Consider the following 19,913-nt stretch of genomic DNA (forward strand, 5'->3'; position numbering starts at 1 on the left):
AGCAGTTCCCACCGCCAGCGAATCTGGGCCTTTGATCAGTACTCTTTAGCCGGTCTGGTCCTGGTTTTCTGCCGCGGAAGCTTCCAATTCCCGGTAAAAACTAAGCCCTTTTCTTCAACGTTTCCTGTGCCCCTTTAATAAATGAGAAAAATTAATTCACTCTTGTTACATTACATTATTACATACATTATACAACACAAATTGAAAAACTTATATAGTGACCGAAATGTAACTCCATCCCCCTGAGATTTCCGACTAATACGCTACATACCACGTGCCTCAGCGCCAGGCGACTCCCTCCCCCGACCGCCACCTCCCCCTCTCCCTCTCCCTCCCTCTCCCTCAGGAGAGAGAAAAGAGAGACGCAGAGCCCCTTTTCCATTTCCCAAAGATTTCTCCCTTTTTCGTCTGATTTCAACGGTTCATTCCGTTTGGGTATCTGCTTACCTTCTTCTTTCTTGAATCCGTGTATAAAGTTGATCCTAATTTCGCCGGAACATAATAATTTCGGAGTGTATGAAGGGTTTCTTCTTGTGAGTCGATTTTGCTTTTGTTGGGATTGGGAGTGCGGAGAGAGATTGGGGATGGAAGAGGAGGCGATCCCGGAACGCGGCGCCGCCGATGGCGATCGGGCGTCGTCGTCGTCGTCGTCGCCGACTTCGGCGGCGTCGGAGAACCCTCTCGAGGAGGCGGCTGTGGCGGAGGGCGCGGCGGAGTCATCGCCGATGGATACGCCGAGGAATGGGCCGGGCGACTGCGCCCGCGCGCCTATGTCGCCGCTCGCGAGCATCAGGCAGCAGGCGAAGCACGTGCGAAGCGGGAGCTTCCAGAAGTGGCGGCGGCAGATGCAGCGGGCGTGGAGGTGGGGCCCTGGCGGCCGGGGCGGGGCCGCCGGCGGCGGCGGCGGTAGGGAGCAGGGGATGAGGGCGACGCTGAATCTTGAAGTGATGGCGAATCAGAAGCGACAGTGGTATCGAATCCATTCTAGAGCTAGGGTATTGCTGGTTCCTCCTTTTTAGAGTATCTTCAATTAGAACAAAAACACTATTCCATTCAACTCAACCACTCAATTGCATAGAAATTATGTGTGAAAAATACAAAATGGGTGACGATACGAAACAAGGCCTGGGAACAAGTTTTTGAAGCATGCAGTTTTGACTACTAATTTATATTTAACACCTGGCTCTAGTAGGATTGCAACTTATTTGATCCACTGCTGGATATTTTGGGGGATCTTGAGATGTCTTATGAGTATATTATTGGTTTTGGTAAAAGCATATAATTGTGTTTAGGAGGATAATGGTCTAGTGAAATATACTTTTTCATCGCTTAATGTAAACTTATGTTGACTGTGAGGAGCGTTCTCCACTTGTTTCCAGGTAGGCAAAAGAAGTTAATGTAATGTTAATAACATTTTGTGTGTGAGGTTTAAATTTGAAACATGAAGTTGAATTGTGTTCTTATATCAAACTGTACAAATGCTTTGTCAGCATAGTGTTTTCTAGGATTATCCAGAAACCGTGAAATACTGCCTACCAATTTGAACTAATGTTTATCGGAAAAGGAAAACTTGTTAAAATATGGTGTACCAACTGGTCTAAACCCTTCATAAAGCTACGGATTAGTAATTCGTCTTAATTGAAGACTTGAAGTATCTTTCCATGGTCATTTGTTTAATCTCACTGATTTTTCTTTCCTCTATTTCTCCTTCCAATTTCCTTTTCTCCTCTTCTTTTTCTAGTTATTTGTATGGATGCTGTTATAATAGTGTCTTTTTAGTTTCAGGTACTTTCTTAGTTTACATGAGCTACCTTTGTGTTGTGAGCTTCAAATGTTTACTATCAGATGATAACCACTGTTTCTTTGCTTTGTTTATCTGGATATATGACTTTGGCATGACTGTTCTTAGGATCATAAGCAACATGAGGAACCCACATCACTATATGAACACTTCTTCATCGTGGGCCTTCATTCGTATGCAAATGTTGAAGTAATTGAGGATGCTTTTGCAAAAAGGAAAGCTTGGGAGTCCGATGTGGCAAAATCTGAAATCCTAGATTTAAGAAAGATTCAATATCATGGGCGAATGCCTAGCCTAGAACCTCAGGTCTGTAAAACTCGTTAGTAAAAGTGTAGTCTGTATAAAATTTGTTTCATCTTTGTTTTTGGCATTTCTTCCTTGGGATGATGAAAATTTCTTTATAAAGTATAATGGCTATCTGTTTTATGTATTGTCAGCTTGATGTTATTGTTGAATGCTTCCAATTAATTTTGTTACTGTTAGAGGTTGAAATAAAACCTGTTTCTTTTTGTCGGATACACTTAACTTCCCCCCTCCCCCACAAAAGGTATTGAAGAATAGAAACAAGTCTGTTGGGATGGTATTTAACATAGTAGCACTTGTGTTAGGTGATGATGTCATACAAAAAACCGGATTGCCTGGTGCTAAAGCTTTAAAGGGAGAAAAGAACAACTAATGGAGAGTAAAATGATGTCTTTGAAGAGTGAAAGTTTACAAGTAGATGTTTACTATTCTTGTGTATCGACACTGATGAGCTAGCTCTAGGCTTAGTGTGGATATGTTGTAGATATTAGTGGAAAACTCGGTATATGTGGTGAATATAGGGACATATGATGAGTGTTGTAGATTAGCGTCAATTTAAGACCCTGTTTATCTTTGCTATCAAGACAAAAGAAAGTTTCCTCTAACATGATAATTAGAACAAAAGTTTACAGAATGATTGTTGGGAACATGCTACATTTTGGAAGTATTTTTCATTAGTAAAATGCCTCAGTTACTTTGAAACATGTACAGGCCAGTTACAGTCTTTAGCGAAAATATTTATGGAAGGGACTCCAATTTGTCCAGCCAATGAGATTTCGAGAAACAAATTTGATCCTACTTGATGAACTTTTTTTAATCACGGATTGATTACTGACTCTGCAATTTCCATAAGCCTGCAAATCTAAATGTGAAATTAACCTATTTTGGTTTATCTGGTATTTTACTTCTACATGCATTATTACTTGATTCTTCCCTACTCATTGATTCCTGTCCCTGTTTCTTCCCTCTCTGGTCAAGGTGGATGGATCTCTGAATTGATTAACATGCATTTTAGAAACTTCATTGTTATCTTGACTTCAGCACTCTTTCTCCTATATTAATTGCAATGCCACCTTTGCTGGCCATGCATTTTTAAATAGAAGGGATACTTCATTAACTTTTGGTACTTCAAATTATCCTCTCAAACGTCTTTCTTATGATGTATATTGGCTTGACTATTAGATTGGGTTTTCTGTTTACTTTTTTTTTTCCGATATATATTTGAGGATGTCATTTAACTGTCCTGTATGGAATCTCCTGATAGCTCGACGTGAAAAGAATTTGCCACTAGGTTGGGCCACTTTTTAACCTGGTCTTGATCCAAATTTATTTAACCTAGACCTCAGAAAAAGAAAGGACTAAGAATCTGAATAGTCCCTCAACAAACCTAACTTAACCACCAAACCTACTTCAGCTTGGGGTTAGTAGGTTTGAGCCATATTCAGGAACCCTATGTGATGAATGAACCAGAGAGATGCTTAGAACTAGCCCAACGTGGCTTGGTGACGCATCTAATTAATGATTATTGTGTTGATGCTTGTGGTTGATTTTCTCCCTTTGGCCTCTCTGTTAGCTGTATTGCTATTTTATCTATGTACATGTAATTGATATATGATGCTTTCAATTGCAGATTCTTTTCAAATATCCTCCTGGAAAGAGAATGGAAATGAGGGAGGGTGATTTACCAGCCTTTTGTTTCCCGGAAGGTGTAAAGGTTTGACAAATTTGCTCTTTTGTGGAGATGTTAGTGTGTAATGTCCTACTATATGGCTTCTATAAAAGTTTCCTGTTAATAATTTGGTTGTACTACTTATTCAAAGTACATCTAATAACTTGTTACAACTAGAAAATGGGAATTTTTTCAGTAATATGGAAACATTGAATGTCTTACGATGCCTTTTCTTGTATTATTTTCTTCAAAGACTTATTTATTACTGCTTAGTTGATTATGTAATTTTTCATTATATTATGCAGGCTCGCTTAATAGAGAAGACCCCATCCATGAGCGATCTTAATGAAGTTGTCTTTGGGCAGGTCAGCTGAAGTTAGTTTCTTTTTTTTAATTATGTTTAATTATTTTTTAATTATTTTTTTGTCGCCTCTAGTATCTGAGACAAACACTTGAAATTCTCTCTACTTTTGTGCTTGCTTTAGTTCAGTCGTGTGATCTTGCTTAGAAATATATGAAACCTAAGAATTTGTATGGAAGATATCTTTTTCTCACATATATTAACCTGTTTTAGAAGGAAATTATATCACTTCTCCTAGTTGCATTCTTGCATCTGCTAAAATTGTGTAAATCAAGGTGAATTAATTTTGCCAAAATCTTGTAGAGGTGCTATATTAATAATATGCTCATGAGTTTCAAACAATACATTGTAATGCATGTGATTCTTTCTTATATCCTTCCAAAATTTACTTTTCATATTTTATCCGCTGTCCTTCTGTGCAAGTTAGAACCTTCTTGAGTTTTTGCCAAGTTCGCCTGTATGTTTATTGACATATATAACATGTTAGAAAAACAAAAACCATTTGACTAATTTAGCAACTTCAGGAGTGTCAAGTGAGTGAGAATTATATCTAGCATTTGTTTACGAGTCTTGTGGATTGCTTTCAGTTAGAAACTTCTGATTCAGTGCTCTAACATATGTCCTCTAAATAAAGAGAGAAGTTTGGATTATGATGGCAGAGAAAATAGAAGCTGCTATCGTCATAGTGGCTCGCTCCAGATTATCTAATTTTTTATTTGTCTTCCATCAAAGGCATCATAGTGACATAATCGTGTGTTGACTGTTTTCAAAATGGCACAAAAAATAGGCTGACTATGCCTTAGTTGGTGAATTTTCAGGCATTTCATATGCAGGCAAATGCAACCAATCACATGGTTCTTTTTAGTCTAGAAGTATTCCAAATCATTCGTAGATGCATTTATGAAATCTTCGATAGTTGGCGGTGGAGAGAGAAAATCATAATGCTACCTTTTGTATTACTCAAAATTAGTCATTAGGTTGCTTAGATGTTTGTCGATGTTGCTATATGTATTTCTTTGCCTTTTGTTTTTGCTAACTTTTTCAGGTATACTGAAATCACAAGGGATTTGTAGATTAGAAAAATGTATTTTTTTATATTTCAGTAGGATGAAGGGATTACCATTCAGTTTCTTTTTGAGTGTTTGTCGTTAGTAAGTTATTAAACCCATTATTTTCTGGGTGGACCACTCAAATTGGGCAAATGGTGACTCACCATATCTATGCCATTCATGCTGAAAATTTTTTGGGAATCTTTTGCATATGATGGCTATATCAATGTTGTACTCTGTTAATATCATTCCTACAGTTTTGGTATGATGTTGATAATTATGTACCTTAATATGTATGTAGGAGCATCTGGCTACGGATGAATTATCATTTATCTTTCGTCTGAAGGTATGTCGTGTATTTTTTGGGATAAATCTCTTACTTTTCTTAACAGATAATCTTCCTCATAAGTGTTTTATTATTCACATTTTAGAATATCCTAATCTTAAGAGAGAATTTCATATTCATAAGCAATAACACTAAACTAGTTAAGAACCTGCGCTCTGCGGCGGACGGAAAGATTTACTTAAACAAACGGTAACAAATATTTAATGACAAAAGAAAATAATATTTGCATAAATTATTCTAATATTTAAAGATTAGATCAAGTCTGAAAAAAATTAAAGAAATGAGAAAGGTTGGTAGAAATAACCAACAGATGGGCTGAGAATGTAAAAAGTAAGTAAAAAATAGTGTAGAGCCCGATCAGCGCGACTAAAAAAAATAAGTAGACCTCAAACATGCAGGAAAAAATAGTGTAGAGACCAAGGTGCCATCATAGAAAAGCAAACATGTAGAGGAGAGTGATAGTAAACACGCAGTGAGAAGGCAAACCCAAAAGAAACCAGAACAAAAAAGATTTCAGAAAAATGTAAATGGCAAGTCCATAATTCTAGGTAAGATTAAGAAAATGTAAACTGATGAGAAAAGAACTAATTATGAATAAAGCAAAAATTCATGGTAGGCTCAAGGGTGTGGATCCCCTAGAAGTAAAGGGTGTGTCAAATATTGTGTGAACCCGAACTCTGCAACAGTAGCCGCAGGCTGCAGGGATTGCCCTGAGGCCGCAGCCATTGCCTTGAGGCCATTTGACATGCTATGTCATGCCATTGCGGACAAATTAAGTTGAGAAGGCAGCATTCGAAAGCAATTTAGGGGAGAAGGTATTTTCTGGATCCACCTCATCATTGCCTTGTCCCAAAGAGCAAAAAAAAGCAATAGTCAACAAAGAAGGAACTGCAAAGAAATGTAAAGAATATAAGCCCAGGATGGGAACAACCAAGAACAACCAAAAAATCCAACGCAAAATTTCATGTAAAAGGAATTTTAAACCCCATCAAAAGTTTTCTAAAGCCTAGGTTAAGGAAAAAAATAATATAGTACACATCAGGCATGGCATCAGGAACCGTAGACAAAGCAACCAACAGGAGCCAACCATCGAAACAACCAAAAAATTGAAACATCAGCCAACATGAGAAGAGAATAGTAAGTATCCAAAGAAACTTCTAGAGGACTAGACCTCCTTTGTGCAGGCAATAACAATTCGAAGAATAACAGAGCTGGCAGCTGTAAATTGCAAGCTTGGGAGAAAGTGGGCAGAGGACCTTACCAGCTAAGGGAACATATACCAATATCAAAATGAAGCAAAGGGAGATCAAGGAGAGTTGGAGTGGGGCGTCGTTGCTGAGCGGCGCACTGTCGTAAGATGACAGCCATGCTGGAGGTGACTGTTCCGCGGCGACATTAATTGCTTGCAGTGGAGCTCAACGGCGGCATTAAATGCTCGAATCAACAGTGATCGGGTGGTACAGCATAGACTGGGAGCAAAAGAGGGAGAGAGTACCAACCCTAGACAAAAGCAGAGAGGATTAACCTTTCCGGAGAAGCTGGCAGTTCCACAGCTAGCATTAAATGCCCAGATCCGGAGTAGATATAGGCATATGGTGGGGGGAGCGATCCATCTCCGGAGAAACGGTTTCGCGGTGGTATTAAATGCTTGAATCCACGGTAAATACAGGCGTATGGTGGATGGAGAAAACGATCTCCGTGTCAATTGCGGCCGCACGGTGCAATTAATGCGTTAGAGAGGATGCTAACCCAAGGGGCACATAGGGTTCGGTGAGAGATTGAGAGAGAGGGAGAGAAGAGAAGCCTTGAGTGGAAAGAACGGCCTCAGAATAGCATAGGAGCAGTATGGAGAAGCCGAGGCGCCAACAAGGAGAGAGATGAAGAGAGAGTTAGAAAGAGAAGGGGCACTGTGAGAGAAAGAGGGAGAGAAAGAGAAGGGCCACTGTGAGATAAAAGTAGAGAGAGAAGGTAAAGTAATGCGAGGGGCCCACCTCCGAAATAACGGAGAAGAGCGCAAGCCTGTTAAGGGTTCGCCCTTTAATGGTATTCTATTGACTATTGATGTATAAATGCTAGCTTTTGGCAGACACTTGATGGGTTCACGAAACAAGTCTGAAACTGTTAACTTCCACATGATAAAGCAAATTTATTATGTTACATTTGCCACATCTTGTGGCTGTACATGTCTTTCCTACTTGATAGGAAGTAGAATACCAGTTTTCATTTTCGGGGTAAAACATGTGAACGTGGGACAATTCCTGTAATATTCCGATATGGTGACATAGTCTCTAAACTTTTCATACAAATAATTTAGCTCTTGAAGTTTCTTATATAGTGCAATTCAAGCCTTGGTTGTTAAAATGTCTAACAACAGCTGAATTGTCCTATAAAATTTTTCAAGTTGCGAATAATGAAGTCATTTTACAGAAGGAGGGTAAGATCGTCATTCTACTGAGAAACCTCTGATGGTCAAGAACTGAACTTCAATAAATGAGAAAGTTTAGGGATTAAACTGTTGAGTGAAAAGTTCAGAGACTTAGCTGCAATATTGGGAGAATACAGGGATTATCCATATAATCTGCCTACATTTTTACTGCATCAAATTTTCAGAATATCAGGGATTGTATGGACTTGTTTGGATGTCAGAACAAGATACTTTAGCTATGAGGATTTTCTTTTGTGATTGCAAGCTAGAGGTTTGACTTTAGCTCATTGAAAGATCTTCACATTCATGATTTATTCGGATGCTGTATTTCACCAATGAGGTAACTTTTCTTAGAAAAGGACTTGAAGGCTGAATATGGTATCCTTTTCTAGAAATTTGACTGTACTTCCCATCTTGCAAATATTGCAAGCTTCTTGAAAAAAAGAAAAGAGATATGTTGAACAAGAAGTTCATGCATCCAAACAAGGGCTACGTCTCTCACTTTTATTACATCTGAGTCTGATTGTTCAGAATACGTGATGCTTTGTTTTTATGTTGTTTGTGGCTCATCAGGTGTCAGATAATGCAACATTATATGGCGTCTGCCTGCATGTCCAGGAAATAGTTCAGAGGGCACCTGGTATTTTAGGTGCTGTTTCGCCACTTACTCGTACTTCTTACAAGCGTAGCCGTTTCTTGGTTTCTGCGCCACGATGTTACTGTATACTTACGAGAGTTCCTTTTTTTGAGCTCCATTATGAGATGTTGAACAGGTTTGCCTCTGTTAGCTTTGATTTAGTCGGTGTAAATCTACTTTAGCCTGAGAATAATGTTTGTCTCCTTGGGTTTGTCTCTTTTATATAATTTACATATGCAGTTATATAGAGACCATATTTCTTTAGAGATATCCGAAAAGTATATGAATATTCATGTATATGGTATTGTGCTGAGCCGAGGTCAGCACAGTATGTGTTTTGTGGTGCATATTGTGCTGAAATATATGATGAAGTTGTAATTTTGAATTTTTTATGCTCCTAGGGCGTTCTAATTTTTGTAAAATACTATATTGGGTTCAAATGTTATCAAAGTGCTACAACTGTACTAATTTTACATAGTCTCACGTTTTGTTAACATGTAATGTATTTAACTTCATGTGGTCTAACTAGATCATGATATACAGAAATGTCGTCATAAAATGAACATGTTGACAAGTGAAGCTTATATGTCTTGGATTGGAATTAAAGCTCAAATATCGTCGTGGATTTATGTCCTTGCATATTTGTAGAAAACCAAATTTTCGCGCCAACATGAAAGGAGTCACTCATGTTAATATTTGTCCTTATTTATCAAGATCATGAATATGCCTTGATATACATGCTGAAGAAGTGCCAGAATGCCGTCAATACAATTTTTGCCGGTTGGTAGAAATCAGCACAGCTGGCATGCACCATCCTTGTTAGTTACAATGTATCCTTGTACTAACGAAAAAAAGCCCCTTAGAAATTTTTTCATATTGAGAAAGCCAATTTGCCCCTGAATTGGGGGACTTGGCAACGGAAAATCGGTATTTATGAAAGAAACTGCATTCTTGATAGGTCCATATAAGAAGTCAGATTTTCAAGGTTTACATGCAAATGTATGATTCTGTAGGGATATATATGTAGAAGTTACTTTATTTACTTTTATGCATATGTATGGCAATAACTATTTTGTTTATTTTATTACTAGTTCTGAAGTCTTTGGTAATATTTTGCTTTATGTTGTTGGCAGCTTAATTGCACAGGAGCGCCTTGACAGGATAACACAGTTTGTAAATGAAATTACCCTTATGGATTCGGTCCCACATTGCATTACAGAGCATGATCAGCTAGATGAGAATTACGATTCGCCTCAGAAGTTTTCTTGTAGTGAATGGATGGGACATGCTATACCTGTTGACAGTGTCTCCGGCCTTCTTTCATCACCAGGGCTTTCCTCAGAAAGGGATATCCCAGCATTCTTATTCAGGAATTGGGAACCTCATTCTCCGGAGAGTGTCTCCACTAGTGAAGCTTCAGATTTTAGCCATGTGAAAGAGTTGGAGAAGGAAAATAGGAAGGGTTGGCAACATTACGATGACTGCACATCTGAGAACTCGGGCTCCCGTTCTGATAGTTTTGAAAGAGTGAACGGAATGTTTGAGAATGGCCAAGCTTCCCCTGATGTTGGCACAATGTATTGCAGCAGATTAGAGAGGGTTGAGAGTTTGGAGTCTTTGCAGAGGTAGTAGAACTTTTTCTTCCTGTTTATTAGATATTTTATTTTCTTTTTTACTGTACGCATGATTTGTATTACAGTTAATTCACCACACATTTAATGGCCTCCTATGATTTATGTTTATTTAGTCCTACAGGAATCTTCATGTTAATACAATAAAATATTACTAATCATGTATTGCAGACATACAGGAATCAAGTATCTTATTTTGCAGTTGAAATGATGGATATGCTTTGGGTACTTGTAGGATGCTTCCTGGGTATTTTTGAGAGGAGATTATGATTTTTCACTACTTTTATGACTGCCAAAAAGATGATTCAGAGGCAACGAATTGCCAACATTTAGTCTATTTAGTTGAACAGGTTGGAAATGCTTGTGTGAGCATTTAGATTCAATGATTTTGATGACAAATGCTTACATAAATAAGCACACTAAACAATTTATTTACGTCATGCATACTAAACCTGACTGAACTTTAGGTGCGCACACATTATCACATACATATAAACAGAGAGGGGATAATCTTAGAGTATTTGGGCTGAAGAACAATATAATTAGATACGATCTGAATTATTTTATATGTTTAAAAGCCTAAAACATGGTTCATGATCCTTTGAGAATGTATACACTTTATGACCAAGTAGTTGTGAGATGGAAATATGTAAGAATTTCCTTAATTAAGAATATTCACCATTAATCCTGGTCTTAGATAGTTAAAATAATTTCTAAACGTATTCTTATTTATGGACATTGAGTAAACTCTTATACTAGCTGTTAAGAATGTCAACTTTTGATCTGAATGTCAATAGGATACCTTCACATCCTCAAGATTATACAATAACTGTATGAATCGTCTCTAATTGATGTTGATTGGAAGTCTATCAAGGCCTAAAGTCCGAATGCTTCTTAAATTGTGCTAGGTTTTTCTTTTTGACTGTGTGCCTTTAGCTCCATCTATCTCATTGTCGTCTTTATGCGTCCTGTCTGGGTCCATTGCATCATAGATCGCCATTCTGTAACTGATTTTTTTTGGAAGATAGATAACTTGGAATTTACTATTTCTGCTCTTTATGCCATTTGAGTTGATAAATGGATTTAAATGTTTTTGGACAGTTCAGTTAGAGGTGATGGATCAGATTACGATGATGATGAATTATCCTCTAAGCACGAAACAAATGTTGGTGATGAAAAAGTAATGGAATGGGCTAAGGTACGTACGAAAAGGCTAATGTGGTTACTCTGTTCCTGTTGATATTTGAATTTTATTCTAAGAATAATTAATGCTTGCTTTCTCGTTTTTAGGCTCACAACAATGAACCATTACAAATTGTTTGTGGCTATCATGCTCTTCCTTTGCCTCCTCGAGGGGGTGAATTAGTTTTTCACCCTCTTGAGCATTTACAGCCAATTAAGTATTGTCGGCCTGGAGTGTCATTACTAGGCTTGGATAATATTTTTCTTGATTATGATCAGTCCTCTCCTGCAGAAGTTAGCAAGGTACTCAGTCTGTCTAATTAAGGTATTGGCATTTATTTCGATATAATTCCTTTTTCTTGGTACTTACGAAGATGGAATTTTGCAACAAGGTAAATGCATCCTTAGCTACTGTGGAGGAAGCTTTGGCACTATCAATTTGGACGGTTGCTACAGTGTGTCGTTCTCTATCTTTAGAAAGTGTAATGCCATCTCTAAACTGCTTTCTGGTTTTTTTATTATATAATCATGCATTGTAGTGTCTATTGTAGATTTTCTTTTGCTTCTTGTTCATACTAAAATACATTAAAATATTAATGATAACTTATTTCTTGTTCTAGAGCTAACTACTATTCATTAAGATTTACTAAAAAAAAATCATATTTACTTTCAGGTTTTGGCACTATTTGCTGGTGCATTACTGGAGAAACAAGTGGTAGTAATGTGCCCAAACTTGGTATGCCTGTTTGTTAGAAGTGTTTAATTCGTGAACTTAAGCGTGCCTGTAGATAATTGTTGTGTTCAACTATTGTTGATCAATATTTGCTTTCTTAAATATTAAGTGCAGGGTGTACTATCAGCCATTGTTTTATCAATCATACCAATGATTCGACCTTTTGAGTGGCAGAGTTTGTTGCTTCCGGTTAGTTTTTGAAAGTTATATTATAGTGTCTCAAGTCATTAGTGATTAGTACATTTGCAACCTAAATAAATGTAGACATGGAAATATTTTTCATGCGTAGAAAAATTATTTTGTGGTCATATCAAAGTATAACATGAACGAGATATAACAAAATTGCATATATGCTGTTCAACTTATATAATATCACCTTATTTGAAGTGTCAAAATAGCTATTCCGTGATCTTTTTGTTACCTTCTAGCCATGCCATGTTGTGCTGGGAACTGGGAATGACTGTATTATGTATAAAAAATATTTCATGAGTTGAGTATAACCTTCTTTTAACTTTTAACGTATATGGAGTAGGTGCTGAGGCCAAACTGACAGCCAATGATCAATTCATATTGTCTTTCTATATATTTAGGTCAAATAAATGTCCTTTCAAAAAGTTTTTCTTAACAAACTTTAGCTGTTTGAGTTTATTTGTATCTAACAGTAACAATACAAAATATGTAGCCAAGATCTCATCAAATAATTGGGATTTGCTATCAGTTTGATTGGTCCAAAAAAAACTAAGCCAAAAAACTAGGATAAGGAAAACTGAAGCGAAATGGAACTGGAGCCAAACAAGATGCTTGAAAATCATTGTTCTTTTTTCGTAATTTTTTATCTAGTAATGAATTTTTATATATTAAAATATGTTAACTCATCTAGTCAGGTAAAGTGGCCGTAACTTTATTATTGTTAAGATATATTTTTATTTTCTTGTTCAGGTTCTACCAAGGAAAATGGTGGATTTCCTTGATGCTCCAGTTCCATTCATTGTGAGTTTGATTTCAATTTCAATTTTAATTTTATTATTTTATTTTTTATTTATCTTATGCTCCTGAAAAGCTTTTTCATTGTGTGTGTGTGTGTGTGTGTGTACGACAGTGAAATGTACACAACTCTAAAAATTTTAAAACAATTTCTTCATGCACGCATGGCTTGAAAGGAACTGCATTGTCCTTTTGAGTCCTTGTTTATTAGTTCACTAAAACCTACTTGTTTGATCTTCATTGAATCTTAACGACGTTAACGTTATATTGTCTTTGCTTCTAAGTTACATTTATAGGACTTCTGTGAATTCTTAAATACCAGGTGCAACAATGAAATTATGTTCAATTGTTTTACAACCTTGAATGCCATTGAATTTATTTCTTTCTTGATGCACAATCATCATGTTTGTTGTATTATATTGCTGATGGCTTTTTATCTATTGTCGTGCATTACTATAAGGAGTCACCCTGTCATTAGGTGGTTTTGGTATTCTATCAGTCTTAGCTCGTTATCTTATTATTTTCGTTGGGGACATGTCCCTTTAATCTTTGCCTTTTGTCTCTGCTTTTATCATTTTAACTGTTAGTGGCAGGTGTAAATTCAATCCTATCAGAAGCTGGTATTGACATACAGTATTAGGTCTATTTGAACAGCATCGTCATTACTGGATAAATGTCAAGATGCCTTGTGTTAAACTTAGAATATAAATGTGCATGAGTTTGTCATGATCCAAATATGGGATTTTGAGGAAGTCTGCATCGCTAGCTTATTTGTATTAATAACACTGGCTTAGCATATTGGCATGCTTTTTCACCCCAAATTGAAAAGCAATTTGTTACATTAGTATCATTAGTATATTAACATTAATATATTGGCATATTGGCATGCTTTTTCACCCCAACTTGAGGTCTAGCATATTAACATTAGTATCATTGGCTTAAGCATATTTGCTATAGACACAGGTCTCCAAATTGAAAAGCAATTTGACTTTTTCCTACTTCGACGAAGTTACTCAAGTTGAGTATGGACCTGTTTCAAATCCTCCCTAATTTTCTACAACGTCTGAAATTTGCACCTAAGTTTCATATTGCTAACTTGAGGAGATTTCTCAAAGGTTCTTGGTGAACTTGACATGATTGAGAGTTGAGAGGGTTATTTATATGCAAATTTTTTAATCGCAGTATATTTGTTCAACAAAGAATGTGTAGGTTTTACTACAATGAACATTTAGATACTATAAAGGATTTAAGTACCCATCGGTACGGGCCGTATCTACCGTGCCGTATCGTGCGAATAAGATATCGGCACGATATAGACCCCATGCCGATGGCACAGCTTAAAACCCTCTATTCTTTAAATTAGGAAGTAATTTTCTCAATAAAGTTCAAAAGATTTGAGAAAAATACATAATAAACAGTTAGAATATTTTGTTGCTAAAGAAAATAAATATTTCATGCTACTATGTGTCGTTACGCATGAATTTTTTATGACCGGCACACATCAACATGGCCTGACAAGCACTATGCCGAACCATGCCAGTAAGTTTCCGGCATGACCCCGTGCCGTGGCACTTAAATCCTATATATGCATTAAGCGTTAGGCAGTAATTGTTAGGTAGTAATTGTGAACTCTACATATAATTCAAGAAACAAGAGCAAGAGTTAAATATTAATTTACCTGAATGGTAATGATTGGAGAGAATGTGCAAGTTCCAATTGGCATCAATTGGTCTAGTTAATCGTGCATATCATTTTGTTACCATATATCTTTTTCTGTTTTTACAATAGAGAATATAGTTCTCATTTTACAAATGTGATAGCTATTTGGTTATTGAATTATCTGCATATCTAGTCTCTATATTAGTATATTACCACTTTTCTTCTTTTTTTTTCCTATTTTTATAGCAGAAAATTATGGTCTTATTTTGTTTGTGATAACTGACTGGTTATTGAATTTTCCATTTATACTTTTATGAATATGATCGCTTTCGTAGTTATAAGTCATTTTCGATGATAGAGCTTCCGAATTGACGATCCATACCGTTAAACATTATCTAGAGCATTTAAAATTTCTAGAAATCAAATTTTATAATTTTTTGACATTATTTACCTTACGATCAAAAGATCTAAAAATTGATAATTTTTAACAGTTGGTATGGGATACTTGCTAGTTTAATGGTGTAAAGGAAGCATAATCTGTTGAATTTTTGATAGAAAATTCTATTCACTATTTAGATATAGATCTATAATTTTGATCTTATATTGAAGGATCCGATCATCCATTTTAGGACACCGTTCGATTTTGACCGTTCATTTTATGCCCGCTTGATGGACTTTATTATGATTTCGAAAAATTACGAAATTTATTTTTTAGAAGTTTCAAATACTCTAGATTATATTTAACGGAGTGGATCGTCGATTCGGAAGCTCCATCATCGAAAACAATTTGAGTACGAAGGGCTCTATACTCATAATAGTAGCCCTACTCTCTCTCTCTTTCTCTCTACATATATATATATATATATATATATATATATATATATATATATATATATGTATATGGGTTATTTGCATACACGTCCCTGCAAACATAGTGAATTGCGGAAATATCCCTGCAAAACGGAAACTCCATAAGTTGTCTCTGCAAAAGTCTTAAGTTATGCAGATATGTCCCTCCGGTTAACATCCGTTAGTGATCTGTTTATTTTTTAACAGTGGATTCGTGAAATGACCATTTTACGCTCACAAATATATCCCTCCAAAAGTTTTCCTCTTCCCTTCTCTTTCTCTTCCTTTTCGGATCGTCGAAGCGGACGACGGCGGCGGCGGCGCGGGGTCGGGTTCGCCGGCGACGAAGAAGAGGAAAGAACGTCGGGGCACCGGAGCTCTACCCGGAGCTCGTCGCCCTCAACGCCGTCCCCTCCCTCGTCGGCCTCCTCGGCCACGACATTGCCGACATCGCCGTCGACGTCATCTCCCTCCTCACCGACCTCACCGACGCCGACATCCTCGGCGACCACGACGACCCCGCGCATGCCCTCGTCGCTGCCCTCGTCGACAACAACGGCCTCGAGCTTCTCGTCCAGAAACTCGCCGCCTTTCCGAGGCCAACCCCGACGAGGTTCTTCTCTCTCGCCGGTGACGAAGAAGAGGGAAGAGGAAGAGGAAGAAGGAAGAAGAAGGGAAAAGATACCGTCGCCGCCGTCGCCGCCGCATCTCCTCGCCGGCGACGAAGAAGAAGGAAGAGGAAGAGGAGGAAGAGGAAGAGGAAGAGGAAGAGGAAGAGGAAGAAGGGTAAATACGTCAATTTACACCATAATTAACCATGGTTAAGTATTTTAACCGTGGTTAACGAAAATTTTCTAACAGATCTGGACGGCAGGGACATATCTGCATAACTTAGGACTTTTGCAGGGACAACTTATGGAGTTTCCGTTTTGCAGGGATATTTTCGCAATTCACTATGTTTGCAGGGACGTGTATGCAAATAACCCTATATATATATATTTATATATATATATAATGATATAATTAGGCTACTATACTATCTATAGTACCGAAGCTCCGGTACTATAGTCTTGTTTTCGATCTTAGGGTGTTCAAATTAACGATCCATACCGTTAAATATGATCTAGGGTATATGAAGTTCTTAGAAATAAAATTTTAGTTTTTTTCGACATTGTTTACTTAGTAAATAAATTATGTCAAAATGGACGGTGGAAATTGAATAATCTTTAAAATTTGAGTATAGGACTTTTAAATTCAAGATCAAGAATGTTAACCTTAAGCTAGATAGTTTAAAGTATTTTCTATCAAAATTTGAAGAAATTTCGATTTTTCTACACCGTTAAACTCCAAACGCGCCATAGTAGCCATTGAAAATTGACAATTTTGAAATGGTTTGATCATAAAATAAACTATGTCAAAAAAATATAAAATTTTATTTCTAAAAACTTTAAATACCCTAGATCAGTTTTAATGGTGTGGATCGTTGATTTGAACATCCTAAGATCGAAAACGAACGTATATCAGCGGGAGCGCGTACTATATGATAGTATAGGAGGCAAGTCATCTCCTCTCCGTTTCTCTCACCCTTCCTCTCTCTCTCTATACTATATATATATAATATATATATATTGTAGTATAGACATTATGCTACTATATATACAATAGTACCAAGCCCTGGTACTAATTGAAGTTTCGGCCGTTGGAATGAAAGGATGCCGGTTAGGATAATAGGTGCGTCTCCGGTTAAATGGATAGTGGTCCGTAGGGTTGGGTGGTGGTGGTTTTTAATAGTATTATCCTAACGGGCTGAAATGATCAAAGGGTAGATCTTAACAATAGAAAACTCAAATAGTACCAAGGCTCTGGTAGCTATGCGATATATATAATATATATATATATAATATATATATATATATATATTATATATATATGAGTCCTGGGTGGTATACTATCGGTAGCACGGAATGTCTCCATGCTACCGAAGTGTTTCGATGATGCGGCTTCCAAATTCGACGATCCACTCCGTAGACTTGAATCTACACTATTTGAAAAGCATTTGAACTAAATTTCATAATTTTTTCGGCATCATTTACCGACCAAACGTAGTAGTTTCCTAAAAATGAACGCTGAATACTAAAAAATCTATAAAAAATGATGATATAAGAGCTTCGATATTAAAGATCAGAGGTACTGATCTACTCTAAATAGTGAAAAGAAATTTTCTATAACAGAATTTCATCAGACTTTGGAATTATTTACACACTGTAAATTCACAAGGAAGCATCACATCGACCTTAAAATTGTCAATTTTTGAGACCTTTCGATCACCTAGCAAATGACTGTCGAAAACATTAAGGGTTGAAATTTAGTTTTCCCAAATACTGTTAATAGCGTAACATCAGTCTAATGGAACCGATGTCGATTTGGAAGCCTGCATCGATTGATAACAACTTCGGTAGCACGGAAGCGCTTCGTTGCTACCGATAAGAATCACACCTAACTCAATATATATATATTATATATATATATATATATATAGAGTCCGACTACTATACTCTTATAAGTACGATCGCCCTCGTACTTATAAGTGGTTTTCGATGATAGAGCTTCCGAATCGACGATCCATACCGTTAAACATTATCCAGAGCATGTAAAACTTCTAGAAATCAAATTTCGTAATTTTTCAACATTATTTACCTTATGATCCAAAGGTCACAAAATTGACAACTTTTAACGGCCGGTATGGAATACTTGCTAGTTTAACGGTATAAAAGAATCGGAATAGGTTTAATTTTTTATAGAAAATTCTATTCACTACCTAGATAAAGATCAATAACTCCGATCTTAAATTGAAGGATCCAATCATCCATTTTTAGGACGTTGTTCGATTTTGACTGTTCATTTTATGCCCGCTTGATAGACTTTATTATGATTTTGAAAAATTACAAAATTTATTTTCTAGAAGTTTGAAATACTCTAGATCATTTTTAATGGTGTGGATCGTCAATTCGGAAGCTCTATCATCGAAAACGACTTATGAGTACGAAGGGCTCTATACTCATAAGAGTATAGTAGCCCTACTCTCTCTCTCTCTCTCTCTCTCTCTCTCTCTCTATATATATATATATATATATATATATATATACAAGGATTAAAGTGTAGTGGCACGGGGGTGTGCTGCTGTTTGCCTGGCACGGTATGGCACAAGCACGCTTTCGCGTCAACATGTGACACTCTTTGGGTGTCGATGGATACTAATGACCTCCTAATAGCACACTTTGGCACGGACTTTTTTTAGCTTTTTTTGGTCCCAATATGCTTTTATAATGCTATTTTGAAAGGTTTAGCGAAATAATTATAAATATTGGCTATGTATAGCTTACTATACTCACCAATTAACATATTGGTAAGCTTTCTTATATGTAAAATAAACTATACCTTATAGAGAATAGAAATTAAAATACATTAATAAAATTCATAAATACAATAATTATATAAATTTATATCTTTATAGAGAGTTGACTTTTATTCCACATAGATTGTCGTTGTGGATAACAAAAATTTGTTAGATCTATCCATAAAAATTTAGCAATAAATTATATGACAAATAAATTAAATAAATTTAAGTATTAATTGATTTAATTTAGCTTTTAATTTTATTAGTATTTTCAACTTCTAAATCCAAAAATAGATTTTTATGTTAGATGTGCCTTGAAATTTGGTTATCGAGTTTGATTTTATGCCTTGATTCGTCAAAAGCTTCGCGATGTGACAAATTTTGAAAAAAATAATTTGCAAAGAAAAGGTGGATGTTTGTGGTGCACAAGGGGTGCGGGAGGCTCCACCCCCTGCGGAACGTGTGCAAAAAGAGGGAAAAAAACCACAACAAAAAAAAAAAAAGGCATGGTACTTTGCCGTGATACTTGCCGGGGTATTGCATTGTCGAGCGTGATACCCTAGCGGGTATCGTGGCATGGCTCGGGGGGGAGGAGGGGGGTTCCTGCGAGACCCCTCCGGTACATGCTGCTCGTCCAGTATGGCACGTGGCGGCACTTGAAACCTTGTATACATACATACATGCATACATATATATATATATACACACACACACATACATACATATATATATGTGTGCGTTTGTGAGCATGTGAGCTAATACTATCGGTAGCAAACGGGCTCCGTTGCTGTCGATTTGTTTTCGATGATAGAGCCTCCGAATCGACGATCGACACGGTTGATCATTATTTAAGACCACTTATGGATCTAGAAATCAAATTTCATATT

General features: G+C 36.7%; 1 protein-coding gene across 7 annotated transcripts in view; it reads left to right on the forward strand.

Moving 5' to 3' along the window:
* LOC109707627 overlaps positions 275-19,913 on the forward strand; it is a 35,213-nt gene continuing 15,574 nt past the window's right edge. Inside the window, exons 1-13 of one of the 7 annotated variants that reach the window (XM_020229040.1) lie at positions 275-995; positions 1,910-2,107; positions 3,735-3,818; positions 4,079-4,138; positions 5,485-5,529; positions 8,528-8,727; positions 9,725-10,216; positions 11,324-11,420; positions 11,513-11,707; positions 11,797-11,886; positions 12,078-12,140; positions 12,252-12,326; positions 13,077-13,127. In XM_020229040.1, the coding sequence (XP_020084629.1) occupies positions 585-995; positions 1,910-2,107; positions 3,735-3,818; positions 4,079-4,138; positions 5,485-5,529; positions 8,528-8,727; positions 9,725-10,216; positions 11,324-11,420; positions 11,513-11,707; positions 11,797-11,886; positions 12,078-12,140; positions 12,252-12,326; positions 13,077-13,127 (2,061 nt within the window). In that variant the 5' untranslated portion in view covers positions 275-584. The remainder of the gene's footprint in view (positions 996-1,909; positions 2,108-3,734; positions 3,819-4,078; positions 4,139-5,484; positions 5,530-8,527; positions 8,728-9,724; positions 10,217-11,323; positions 11,421-11,512; positions 11,708-11,796; positions 11,887-12,077; positions 12,141-12,251; positions 12,327-13,076; positions 13,128-19,913) is intronic. The other 6 variants (XM_020229041.1, XM_020229042.1, XM_020229043.1 and 3 more) reach the window with 6 other exon arrangements.

Source organism: Ananas comosus, linkage group 3, assembly GCF_001540865.1.
Source record: "Ananas comosus cultivar F153 linkage group 3, ASM154086v1, whole genome shotgun sequence".
Taxonomy (NCBI): Eukaryota; Viridiplantae; Streptophyta; class Magnoliopsida; order Poales; family Bromeliaceae; genus Ananas; species Ananas comosus.